Source organism: Anomaloglossus baeobatrachus, chromosome 1 (genome assembly GCF_048569485.1).
Source record: "Anomaloglossus baeobatrachus isolate aAnoBae1 chromosome 1, aAnoBae1.hap1, whole genome shotgun sequence".
NCBI lineage: Eukaryota > Metazoa > Chordata > Amphibia > Anura > Aromobatidae > Anomaloglossus > Anomaloglossus baeobatrachus.
The window spans coordinates 976,263,737-976,276,146 of NC_134353.1; the positions used below are offsets into that span (position 1 = coordinate 976,263,737).

General features: G+C 48.0%; 1 protein-coding gene across 1 annotated transcript in view; it reads right to left on the reverse strand.

The window, feature by feature from the left end:
* TAF1C (TATA-box binding protein associated factor, RNA polymerase I subunit C) overlaps positions 1-12,410 on the reverse strand; it is a 96,602-nt gene that overhangs the window by 56,177 nt on the left and 28,015 nt on the right. Inside the window, exon 4 of the mRNA XM_075344160.1 lies at positions 10,137-10,246. Coding sequence (XP_075200275.1) covers positions 10,137-10,246 — 110 coding nt within the window. The remainder of the gene's footprint in view (positions 1-10,136; positions 10,247-12,410) is intronic.

The following is a 12,410-nucleotide window of genomic DNA, read 5'->3' on the forward strand; positions in this document are numbered from 1 at the left end:
TGCGATCTTGTATAATATTTCTGGATCTAGCAAAGACCGTCCTGACTCAGCTAATGACGGCTGAGGAAGTTTGCTCTCGAGTTTTCTCTGCCTCTCAGAAAATTTGGGGACAATGAAGAAAGTTAGAGTTGGCCAGAACTAATATCTCCTCTGCCATGAGCTTCCTGGTCCTCGCCCCCCCCCCCCCCCCCGATTATTTCCGTAAGTAACCGCTGTGATATTGTCCGGTAGGGCCTTTACGTGCCCTGACAAGTTCCGCAAGGCTCCCTAGAGTACCATTTTCATGGCTGACAGCTCTCTTAGGTTTGAGGATTCCTTTTTAATTCCTTTGACCATTAGCCTTGACAGACTTTTCCAGTGTGAGCCCCCCAGAGGCTTGCATCCATCGTTATAACAACTGGATTCTTGACCTCTGCAGGGGCGTGCCATAGGAGATAATCTTTCTTCAGCCACCAACGTAGCGAGTCCCTGGTGGACTGGGAGATGGAAATCTTTCTGTTCAGCCTGTCGCTGACCTCCATTTCCCTTAAGATTTCCCATTGGAGCCTTCAAAAATGGCTTCTGGCCCAGATAACCGCAGAGATGCAGGATGTTAGGGATCCAAGGGCTGACATTGCTCTCCTGAGAGTGGGTTCTGTCTCAATTCCTCTAGTATTCCTATTTTTCCTTTGGCGTCTGGAATTCAAGAGAATGCGTAGGAAGATTTGTCTTTGTTTGAGGTCAAGTCTTGTTTTTTTTGTATTTATAAGCCAGCCGAGCTCTGCTAAAGAGAGACCTGATCTATCGTGTCCCTACAACCAGATTGTGCGCTCCCGACCACTAAGAAGTCGGCAAGTTAGAGTATGAAAAGGATATCCTTTTCCCTGATGTGTGCCGACATCTCTGCCACCATCTTTGTAAATATTCTGGAGGCCATTGAGAGACCAAAGGGTAGGGCTCGAAACTGCAGATGGGTAAGCGGACCCTGAATATGTACTGCTACCCTGAGAAACCTCTGATGGCACATGACAATAGGCATCCTTGAGGTCTATAGTAGCCATGAAACAATCTGGGTATAGTAGCCTAAAGGGTACTTTACAGACAGCGATATCGCTAATGATATATCGTCGGGGTCACGGTGTTTGTGACGCACATCCGGCGCCGTTAGCGATATCGTTGTGTGTGACTAAAAGGAGCGATGATCAACGATCACAAAAACGTCAAAAATAGTTGATCGTTGACGCGTCGCTCCTTTTCATAATATTGTTGGTGGTGCATGCCGCTGGTTGTGCGTCGTTCCTGCGGCATCACACATCACTATGTGTGACACTGCAGGAACGACGAACATCTCCTTACCTGCGTACACCGACAATGAGGAAGGAAGGAGGTGGGCGGCATGTTCCAGCCGCTCATCTCCGCCCCTCCTCTGCTATTGGGTGGCCGCTTAGTGACGCCGAAAGAACCACCCCTTAAAAAGGAGAGATTGTTCGGTGTCTCCAGCGACGCCGCTAAGCAGGTATGTGCGTGTGACGCTGCCGCAGCGATGTTCGCAACGGCAGCGATCACCCCCATGACGAAAAAGTGACGTGGACAAGTGCTATTGCGCACAACATCGCTAGCTATACATACAGCAGTGTGCATACAGGCCAGGGAGGGAGGAGTGCATACAGGAGCGTGCATACAGGAGCGTGCATACAGGCCATGGAGGGGGAGCACATACAGGAGCGTGCATACAGGAGCGTGCATACAGGCCATGGAGGGGGAGTGCATACAGGAGCGTGCATACAGGCCATGGAGGGGGAGTGCATACAGGAGTGTGCATACAGGCCATGGAGGGGGAGCACATACAGGAGCGTGCATACAGGAACGTGCATACAGGCCATGGAGGGAGGAGTGTATACAGGAGCATGCATACAGGCCATGGAGGGAGGAGTGTATACAGGAGCGTGCATACAGGCCATGGAGGGAGGAGTGTATACAGGAGCATGCATACAGGCCATGGAGGGGGAGCACATACAGGAGCGTGCATACAGGCCATGAAGGGGGAGCACATACAGGAGCTTGCATATAGGCCATGAAAGGGGGGCCGCATTACTAATTTTTCTCTGAATAGTCTAAGTCTTTCTATACCTCTCCACAGGTGTCTCCACTTTTGGCCAACTCTTCTGATAACTCTTTTCCCTCCTCTGTGTGAAATCTTGCAGGGGCACCTGGTCAGGATCAGTTTATGGTGACTGGTCCCTGCAGATTACAGGTCTTTCTGTACCTCTCCACAGGTGGTTCTTGGCTCTTGGACAACTCTTCTGATAATTTGCTTCTCTCCTGTGTGAAATCTTGCAGGGGCACCTGGTCAGGATCAGTTTATGGTGACTGGTCCCTGCAGATTACAGGTCTTTCTGTACCTCTCCACAGGTGGTTCTTGGCTCTTGGACAGCTCTTCTGATAATTTGCTTCTCTCCTGTGAAATCTTGCAGGGGCACCTGGTCAGGGTCGGTTTATGGTGACTAGTCCCTGCAGATTACAGGTCTTTCTGTACCTCTCCACAGGTAATTTGCTTCTCTCCTGTGAGAAATCTTGCAGGGGCACCTGGTCGTGGCCGGTTTATGGTGAAATTATATTCTTTCCGCCTCTGGATTATGACCCCAACAGTCACTGGATCCTTCAGTAGTTTAGAAATGTTTCTGCAACCAATGCCATCAGTATGTTTTGCGACAACAAGGCTATGTTGAGACACTGGGGTTTTGATGTTTTTTCATTGGTTTTATGCAAATAAAAGTCTCTTTTTTCCAGTACCAGCAAAACCTATGAAATTCCAGAAATCTCCTGAACACAGACCTGGTTTGGTTTTTTTTCTCGTTGGAAAGGGAAAACTGCTTTGTCTTTTAAAGAAGCGGAGTGTCGATTATTTCAGCGTTTTTGCTACTTTTGTTGCAGAATTTTTGCCACTTTTGTGGTGAATGAAACTTACTATTTAAGCATGTGCTGTAAACAAATGACACCAAAAACGTAACGTGTGAACACCGCCTAAGGCGTCCACGTGTTTGCTGCAGACATTTCTGTATCTCTTGGCAGGAGAAACGCTGTGTAAAATAGGCACTTGTTTTTGCTGAACTTTTGGTGCAGATTTATTTCTCGGTCATTAGTATGACTGAAATCCGCAGTAAAAGCGCTGAAAGAACGGACAATCTGCAGCAAATCTGCAAGGAGAAGATAGCCGACGTGTGCAGGAGACTGCAGGCCTCATTCACTTTAGACTCTACAGACTTTGTGACAATTAGCAGATCATCATAAAATCCGGAGAGTCACCAATATAAATATATACTTCAAAAAGATCCCCATAAGATTGTAGAAAATAATAATCTGAGTCAAAGCGACACACAAACCAAGATAATCAAACATTTTATTTAATGAATTAAAAGTAATCTCCTTTACAGTAACCTGGATAACAAAAGTGCATTCATAGGACAGGGTTTCCCCATAATAAGGAAATACAGGGTAAGATATAAAAGTATAGGGCTATCTATGATGGTGAACCCCCTCCCCCCAGGAAGTAAAAAAAAGTGACGAAACGCGCGTTGGAACGAAGGCATACAGGTCTAATTGACCCAACATCAGGTAATTGCCACACATATTTTACCATCGTTCTGCCACCACTGTTGGCTTTCAATTGGCATTATTTATATCTTAAGCCAGCTTTACACCTTACAATCAGGTGTGCGATCTCGTATGCGATGTGACACGCCCAGGTTGCATACGGGATCTTATGAGATCACACGTAGGTCGTTCATTTGCTGTCACACGAGCGTTAGTAGTCTATGTTAAATTGATCAATTTTGTGTGCGATCCTTTAGATCATGTGTTCTGTGACGCATGCATTGGGCACCCTTTTTTTTTTTTTTTTTTAAATTTATTGACTTGCCAAGCGTGTGTAATGTGTATGGATGCGTTTTTACTATGTCATCTGCCATTCAGCTCTGCTACATGGCCGCTGACAGCAGACACAGACAGCCATGTAGCAGAGCTGAATGGCCGCTAACAGCAGACACAGACAGCCATGTAGCAGAGCTGAATAGCCGCTGACAGCAGCCACAGACAGCCATGTAGCAGAGCTGAATGGCAGATGACAGCAGACACAGACAGCCATGTAGCAGAGCTGAATGGCAGATGACAGCAGACACAGACAGCCATGTAGCAGAGCTGAATGGTAGATGACAGCAGCCACAGAAAGAGCCGCACGATCAGAATGAACTCGGATTAACTTCACCCGACTTCATTGTCATGCCGCGGCTCTGTCTGTGTCGCGTCCTGATTAGCGGTCACCTGTGAAGGACTCACCGGTGACCGCTAAACTCCTGAGTAACTGAATTGAGCAGCCCTCTCTCATATACTCACCGATCACCGGCACGGCGCTGCACGGTTTTCTCACTGCTCCGGCGACTTTTACTATTTTGAAAAAGCCGGCCGCCCATTAAACAATCTCGTATTCCCTGCTTTCCCCGCCCACAGGCGCCTATGATTGGTTGCAGTGAGACACGCCCCCACGCTGAGTGACCGGTGTCTCACTGCACCCAATCACAGCAGCCGGTGGGCGTGTCTATACTGTGCAGTGAAATAAATAATTAAATAATTAAAAAAACCGGCGTGCGGTCCCCCCCAATTTTAAAACCAGCCAGATAAAGCCATACGGCTGAAGGCTGATATTTTCAGGATGGGGAGCCCCACGTTATGGGGAGCCCCCCAGCCTAACAATATCAGTCAGCAGCCGCCCAGAATTGCCGCATACATTATATGCGACAGTTCTGGGACTGTACCCGGCTCTTCCCGATTTGCCCTGGTGCGTTGGCAAATCGGGGTAATAAGGAGTTATTGGCAGCCCATAGCTGCCAATAAGTCCTAGATTAATCATGTCAGGTGTCTCCCCGAGAAACCTTCCATGATTAATCTGTAAGTGACAGTAAATAAACACACACACCCGAAAAAATCCTTTATTAGAAATAAAAAAAACAAACATATACCCTGGTTCACCACTTTAATCAGCCCAAAAAAGCCCTCCATGTCCGGCGGAATCCAGGATGCTCCAGCGTCGCTTCCAGCGCTGCTGCATGGAGGTGACCAGAGCTGCAGAAGACACCGCCGCTCCTGTCATCTCCACGCATCAACTGAAGACAGCCGCGCAATCAGCTGAGCTGTCACTGAGGTTACCCGCGGCCACCGCTGGATCCAGTGACAGCGGGTAACCTCAGTGACAGCTCAGCTGATCGCGCGGCTGTCTTCAGTTGCTGCGTGGAGGTGACAGGAGCGGCGGTGTCTGCTGCAGCTCCGGTCACCTCCATGCAGCAGAGCTGGAAGCGACGCTGGACCATCCTGGATTACGCCGGACATGGAGGGCTTTTTCGGGCTTATTAAATTGGTGAACCAGGGTATATGTTTGTGTTTTTTATTTCTAATAAAGGATTTTTTTTGTGTGTGTGTGTGTGTGTGTGTGTGTGTTTATTTACTGTAACTTACAGATTAATTATGGAAGGTATCTCGGGGAGACGCCTGACATGATTAATCTAGGACTTATTGGCAGCTATGGGCTGCCAATAACTCCTTATTACCCCGATTTGCCAACGCACCAGGGCAAATCGGGAAAAGCCGGGTACAGTCCCAGAACTGTCGCATCTAATGTATGCGGCAATTGTGGGCGGCTGCTGACTGATATTGTTAGGCTGGGGAGCTTCCCATAACGTGGGGCTCCCCATCCTGAGAATACCAGCCTTCAGCCGTATGGCTTTATCTGGCTGGTTTTAAAATTGGGGGGGGACCGCACGCCGTTTTTTTTTTAATTATTTATTTCACTGCACAGTATAGACACGTCCACCGGCTGCTGTGATTGGGTGCAGTGAGACACCTGTCACTCAGCGTGGGGGCGTGTCTCACTGCAACCAATCATAGGCGCCGGTGGGCGGGGAAAGCAGGGAATACGAGATTGTTTAATGAGCGGCCAGCTTTTTCAAAATAGTAAAAGCCGCCGGAGCAGTGAGAAAGCCGTGCAGCGCCGCGCCGGTGATCGGGGATCGGTGAGTATGAGAGAGGGGGTAAGAGGGATAGACTGACATGGACAGAGAGAGGGACAGAGATAGTGACCGACTGACAGAGATTAGTGAATGACAGACATTGTGAGGCGCTTCAGCTTTTCAGCTGCGCTCTGAAGCGGACCTTTTTTAAGCTGCGGTGCAGAGCGCACACCTGCGCACATAGCCTCAGACACCAAAATCGTATGAGGGATGTCACACGTTACAATTGACTAGGTTCATACAACAAAACGTCCAATGTATGAGGAATAAACGACGTGTATGCGATCACCGTATTTTCGTTCAATCTTGATCGCACGTAGGTGTCACAGGCAAATATGTCACGAACGATGCAGGATGTGCGTCACTTACAACCTGACCCCAACGACGGATTGAAAGATTTATTGAAGCGTGTGTAGCGGGCTTAACTCTATGTCATTGAATAATTATATGCAAATCACTTCATGTATTAAAGATCAAATATTGCTAGTATATTGAACTCTATTTACTGGACCGTGTTTAATTTATAATTCCAGTTAGCATGTATTTATTTTGGATTATGTTCTATTGCTTTTTACCTATTAATATATAGAGCATCGTTTGATAACTTATTACCTGCACGGCCCTATACTTTATATCTTACCCTGTATTGCCTTTCTCTGGGATACCCTGTCTATGAATGCACTTTTGTTATCCAAGTTGCTGTAAAAGTGTTTTAATGAATTAAAAGAACTGTATTTTTCGGACTATAAAACGCACTTTTTCCTCCAAATTTTAGAGGAAAGTGGGGGGTGCGTCTTATAGTCTGAATATGATTACATGGGGCTTGCTGGTTTGAGGGGCAAAGGGACGGCGCCGGACTGGACTTTACTATGACAGGAGAGGGTCTCCGCTGAAGCGTGCCGGCGGCGGCGAGGAGGAGCAGCGTGCCGGCGGCGGCGAGCAGGAGCAGCGTGCCGGCGGCGGCGAGCAGGAGCAGCGTACCGGCGGCGGCGAGCAGGAGCAGCGTACCGGCGGCGGCGAGCAGGAGCAGCGTACCGGCGGCGGCGAGCAGGAGCAGCGTACCGGCGGCGGCGAGCAGGAGCAGCGTGCCGGCGGCGGCGAGCAGGGTGCCGGCGGCGGCGAGCAGGAGCAGCGTGCCAGCGGCGGCGAGCAGGAGCAGCGTGCCAGCGGAGGCGAGCAGGAGCAGCGTGCCAGCGGCGGCGAGCAGGAGCAGCGTGCCAGCGGAGTCTAGTGTATCAGCATCACTCTGGTGCTGAAATGACTGCAACCGCCACATGTTAACCTGCGCTCAGTACAGTTACCGCAGCATGTCACCCTGGCCCGGCCACGCACTGGGGACCATGACGTGGACATTCTCTCCCTCCAGATGAAGTGCTGCCGTAAATGAAAAGCCAAGGCACAGCACAGCCCCCCCTCTCCCACCACTGGCCCTGCCCTGTTTCTTCATTACATCCCGGTAATACCGTACGTCCTGGTTTCTAAGGCGGCGGCAGGGCCAGGCTTACTGTACATCATTACAACAGGTGGAGTCTGCTCCGGTAAGAAGTTACAGTACAATAAACTATAAGTACCCCCTCCCACTAATAAAGTAAAATACCGTACCTTAGAGGAAAAATCACATTATTGTGCTGAACTATAACTCCAAGCGTGCCACACACGACGCGCCACACACGACGCGCTTGGAGTTCTAGCTCTCCTTAAAGGCGTTGTCCACTACTTGGACAAAGTTGATCTCATTTCCCTTGTTTGCCGCTGTTGAGTTGTTTACAATTACATTGGTGAAATATTACAATATGATATTTAGGTTATTAAATATTTTACCACTTTTTTTTTACTTCAAAATGTTTTTTTCCTATTTTACGCTTCTAAAACCTGGGTGCGTCTAATAGTCCAAACAATACAATAATATGCTTCTTAATATCAAGTATCTTGGCTTCTGTGTCGCTTTGACTCATGAATAGAGGATTACTTTCTATCTCGTGCGGATCTTTTTGAAATAGATTTTGTGACAAGCCTGAATGGAACAAGCAACAGATTTGTGACAAATCTGCAATGTGTGAACACAGGCCCTTAGGTTGTGAAGGTCTTGAGGCAGCTCGCTGCTTTTACCCATCATGAGACGTTGTGTGGCACCTCAGTAATTAGACACCTTTTTATAAGCCATCAATTGAACCAGCTGATTAGATGGGTTGTTACCAACATTTGTTGAGAAATTCATGCAACTTTGGAAACACATTAACTTACAAAATTGGTGATGTGTTCAATACTTATTTCACCCGCTGTGTATAAATCTGAAAATTGTGAGGTGCATTTGTACTCAGCCTCGTGTAGTCTGATACTGCTCAATAAAATCCAGAGTAACCAATTCCCTCCAAACGTCAGATAATTAGTACATGACTCCTCCATTCTCAGTATAACTACAGCTGTTCTGTAAAGACCTCAGATTTGTGCGAGAACATCAGGGATCAAACAGAATCATGAAAGCCAAGGAACCCACCAGACAGGTCAGGAATCAAACCGCATCATGAAAGCCCAAGCACTAAACTTTTTATGGGGCACTGTTCCAGCTGTCATCCAAAAATGGAAAGAGTACGACAAAACTGCAAACCTAGAAGAGCAAGCCATGGCCATCCACCGAAACCACCACCACCGCAAGAAGGATAGCACTAATGAGATAAGCCGGAGAGTTCATGTGACGCCCTGGCAAAACCAGGTAGTCACACAGGTTAGGCCCCCGCACAACACCGCTCCCACACAGGATTAAAGCAGCCGACCTGAAACCCTAGTCACCCCCTCAGGGAAGGACAGACACCAGTGGGCGGGACCAGATGGAAAGGAAACGCCCAACTAGGGGTCTGGAGAGCCCAGGGCGGGAAAACAGCAGATGAGTTGTGAGGTTCAAGTTGAGAGTGAGGAGGAGAAGCTGACAGGTGTCAGGGTCGGAGCCCTGACACATTGGCTAGGTGGCAGACGGTGGTCCGAGGTGGACCGGGGCAGAGTTGTAGCCCGCCGGTACAGACACCGGAGAACCAACCCGTAAACAGTGCATACAAGAGGTACTCGGACCCTGAAGCCAGGACCGGCACCGACAGCCTAGCTAATTAACTGAATAGAAAGATTCCAGGTCCCGTCCCAACCTAAGTTCTGAAAAGTAGACAACCACCCACAGAGAGGGATAGGGCATCCGCCAGGGCCCGGTAGATCCCACGGGTCAGTGTCTGACGGGCACGGCTCCCAACCACAGGACTGGGAGCGGACTCCTGCGTTACACACCGGGAAGTCTACATAAGAAAACACAGTGCAGAGGAAAGGGGCAGTGACCATCAGCCCGGGTGTGGGATCAGATATACCCGTCTGCGGCAACTGGCCACCATCACCTTGGTTTATCAAAAGACTTGTGTGAGTGATTCAACAGTGAGTAACTTTCCCGGCCTGACCGGGTGCGCCGGCCCCTGCCGTTATCATCCCCTGCACAGAGACACTGGACTCCGGGGCATCCATCCCTGCCCACGGAGGGGTTAACATCCAGCTGCCAGCCCATTGCCCCCGGGAGTCCCACAGCAGCACAGGTGGTGCTACATCTCACCACACACCGTGGGTGGCATCACAGACAGTTCTTTAACAATGCCTGTACAAATACGTCCCCCCTTTTTATTTGAAGTGTCCGCGTGACCCCCAGGTCCGGTAGAGTCCCTCGAGCCATACCGCAGATCCGGATCCGAGCAGCATGCCTGCTGGCACGGGGGCGGCACAGTCACAGCTCAGGGGTACAATCTGTCCACAAGAAGGCAATAAGACGTAGACTCCAATGTAGGAAGGGGCTCCAGTCAGGTGAGACCAAAGGAGAGGTTTTTTTGGTCAAATAAAACAATGTGTAGCATAAAACGAATATCACCCTGAAATCACCATCCCCACAGTCAAACATGGTGGAGGCAGCATCCTGCTGTGGAGAGGCTTTTCTTCAGCAGGGGCAGGGAAGCTGGTCAGAGGTGATGGGAAGATGGATGGAGCTATATACACAGGACAATTCTGGAAGAAAACCTGTGAGGCTGCAGAAGACCCGAGACTGCCCATCGCTAGAAGAAATGGTTAACTGACCTGTTTGCTGAAGGCAAGTGTAATCCCAGCCACGACTGGCTTGGTGTGATGCAGAGACTTGGTCTTCTTATAGACAAGATCAAATTCAGTGACCGGAGGAAAATCACAGTCTGCAAATGTAGAGAAAGGATTGAGAATAGTGAGTGCCCCATCACCCTTCCCTCGATAATGGCTCCCTGCTCATACAACACACACACACACACACACACACACACACACACACGGGAAAGTGGTGAACGCATGATCCTGGTACTACTGTAAGCGGGCCACTTAGCCTAAGCCTAAACCTGCTACCACGGCTGCAGCATCTCCGGACTTGTCTGAACGTCCTTTGTCGGTGACTACACAGGAGTGGATACTGATAATTTACAGTGGGTACGGAAAGTATTCACACCCCTTTGCATTTTTCCCTCTTTGTTTCATTGCAGCCATTTGGTAAATTCTCATTAATGTGCACTCTGCCCCCATCCCCCATCTTGACAGAAAACAAAAAAAAAAACAAAAAACAAATGTTTAATAAATTTGCAAAAATTTCTACAAGAAAAACTGAAATATCACATGGTCATAAGTATTCAGACCCTTTGGTCAGTATAACCAATGGTCATAAGTATTCAGACCCTTTGCTCAGTATATCCCACGGTCATAAGTATTCAGCCCCTTTGCTCAGTATATCCCATGGTCATAAGTATTCAGCCCCTTTGCTCAGTATATCCCATGGTCATAAGTATTCAGCCCCTTTGCTCAGTATATCACATGGTCATAAGTATTCAGCCCCTTTGCTCAGTATATCCCATGGTCATAAGTATTCAGCCCCTTTGCTCAGTATATCACATGGTCATAAGTATTCAGCCCCTTTGCTCAGACGCTCATATGTAAGTCACATGCTGTCCATTTCCTTGTGGTCCTCCTGGAGATGGTTCTCCTCCTTCATTGGAGTCCAGCTGTGTGTAATTAGGCTATGTGCGCACGTTGCCTTTTTTTGTGACCACAAAGATGCAGTGTTTGAGCATTTTAGGCCACTAAACTACGCACAAAAACGCACCCACAGTAAAAGAAAAAAAAACAAAAAAAGTTTTTTTGCGCATTTTACCACGTTTTTTTGCCACATTTTTTCCAATGCATCGCATGGGTAAAAAATGCTGGCAAAAGAATTGACATATTGAATTTTTGTGGTCACCACTAAAACACACCTAAAACAAAAACTGCAGTGTGCGGACAGCAAAAATGAAAACTCAGACTTTGCTGGGGAAGGAAGTGCATGCAGTTTTAAGACCAAAAACACACCTGAAAAACGCACCGTGCACATATAGCCTTAAACTGATAGGACGTGATTTGGAAAGGCGCACACCTGTCTATATAAGACCTCACAGCTCACACTGCATGTCACACCAAATGAGAATCATGAGGTCAAAAGGAACTGCCCAAGGAGCTCAGAGACAGAATTGTGGCAAGGCACAGATCTGGCCAAGGTTACAAAAGTATTTCTGCAGTACTCAAGGTCCCTAAGAGCACAGTGGCCTCCATTATCCTTAAATGGAAGAAGTTTGGGACCACCAGAACTCTTCCTAGACCCAGCCGTCCAGCCAAACTGAGCTATCGTGGGAGAAGAACCTTGGTGAGAGGTAAAGAAGAACCCCAAGATCACTGCGGCTGAGCTCCAGAGATGCAGGAGGGGGATGGGAGAAAGTTCCACAAAGTCACCTATCACTGCAGCCTCCACCAGTCGGGCCTTTATGGCAGAGTGGCCCGACGGAAGCCTCTCCTCAGTGCAAGATGCATATATGAAAGCCCCCATAGGAGTTTACAAAAAACCACATGAAGGATCCCAGACTATGAGGAATAAGATTCTCTGGCTGAAGATAGGACTTTCTGGTGATAATTGTAAGCGGTATGTGTGGAGAAAACCAGGCACCGCTCATCACCTAAATACTACCAAAACCAACCTCTTATACTAGTTGGACATGAAGTGACAACGCACTCAATTATTAGAAAATTAGAAAACTTTATTTCATAATTTTTATTTTCATAAAATTATGAAATAAAGTTTTTTAATTTTCTAATAATTGAGTGCGTTGTCACTTCATGTCCAACTAGTATAAGAGGTTGGTTTTGGTAGTATTTATATGGTTTGAAGTGTGTACTGTATATTAGGACAATTGATATATAACTGCACATTACCTGCCCAATACAATCCCCACAGTGAGACATGGTGGTGGCAGCATCATGCTATGGGGCAGGGACAGGACGACTGGTTACAATTGAAGGAAAGATGAA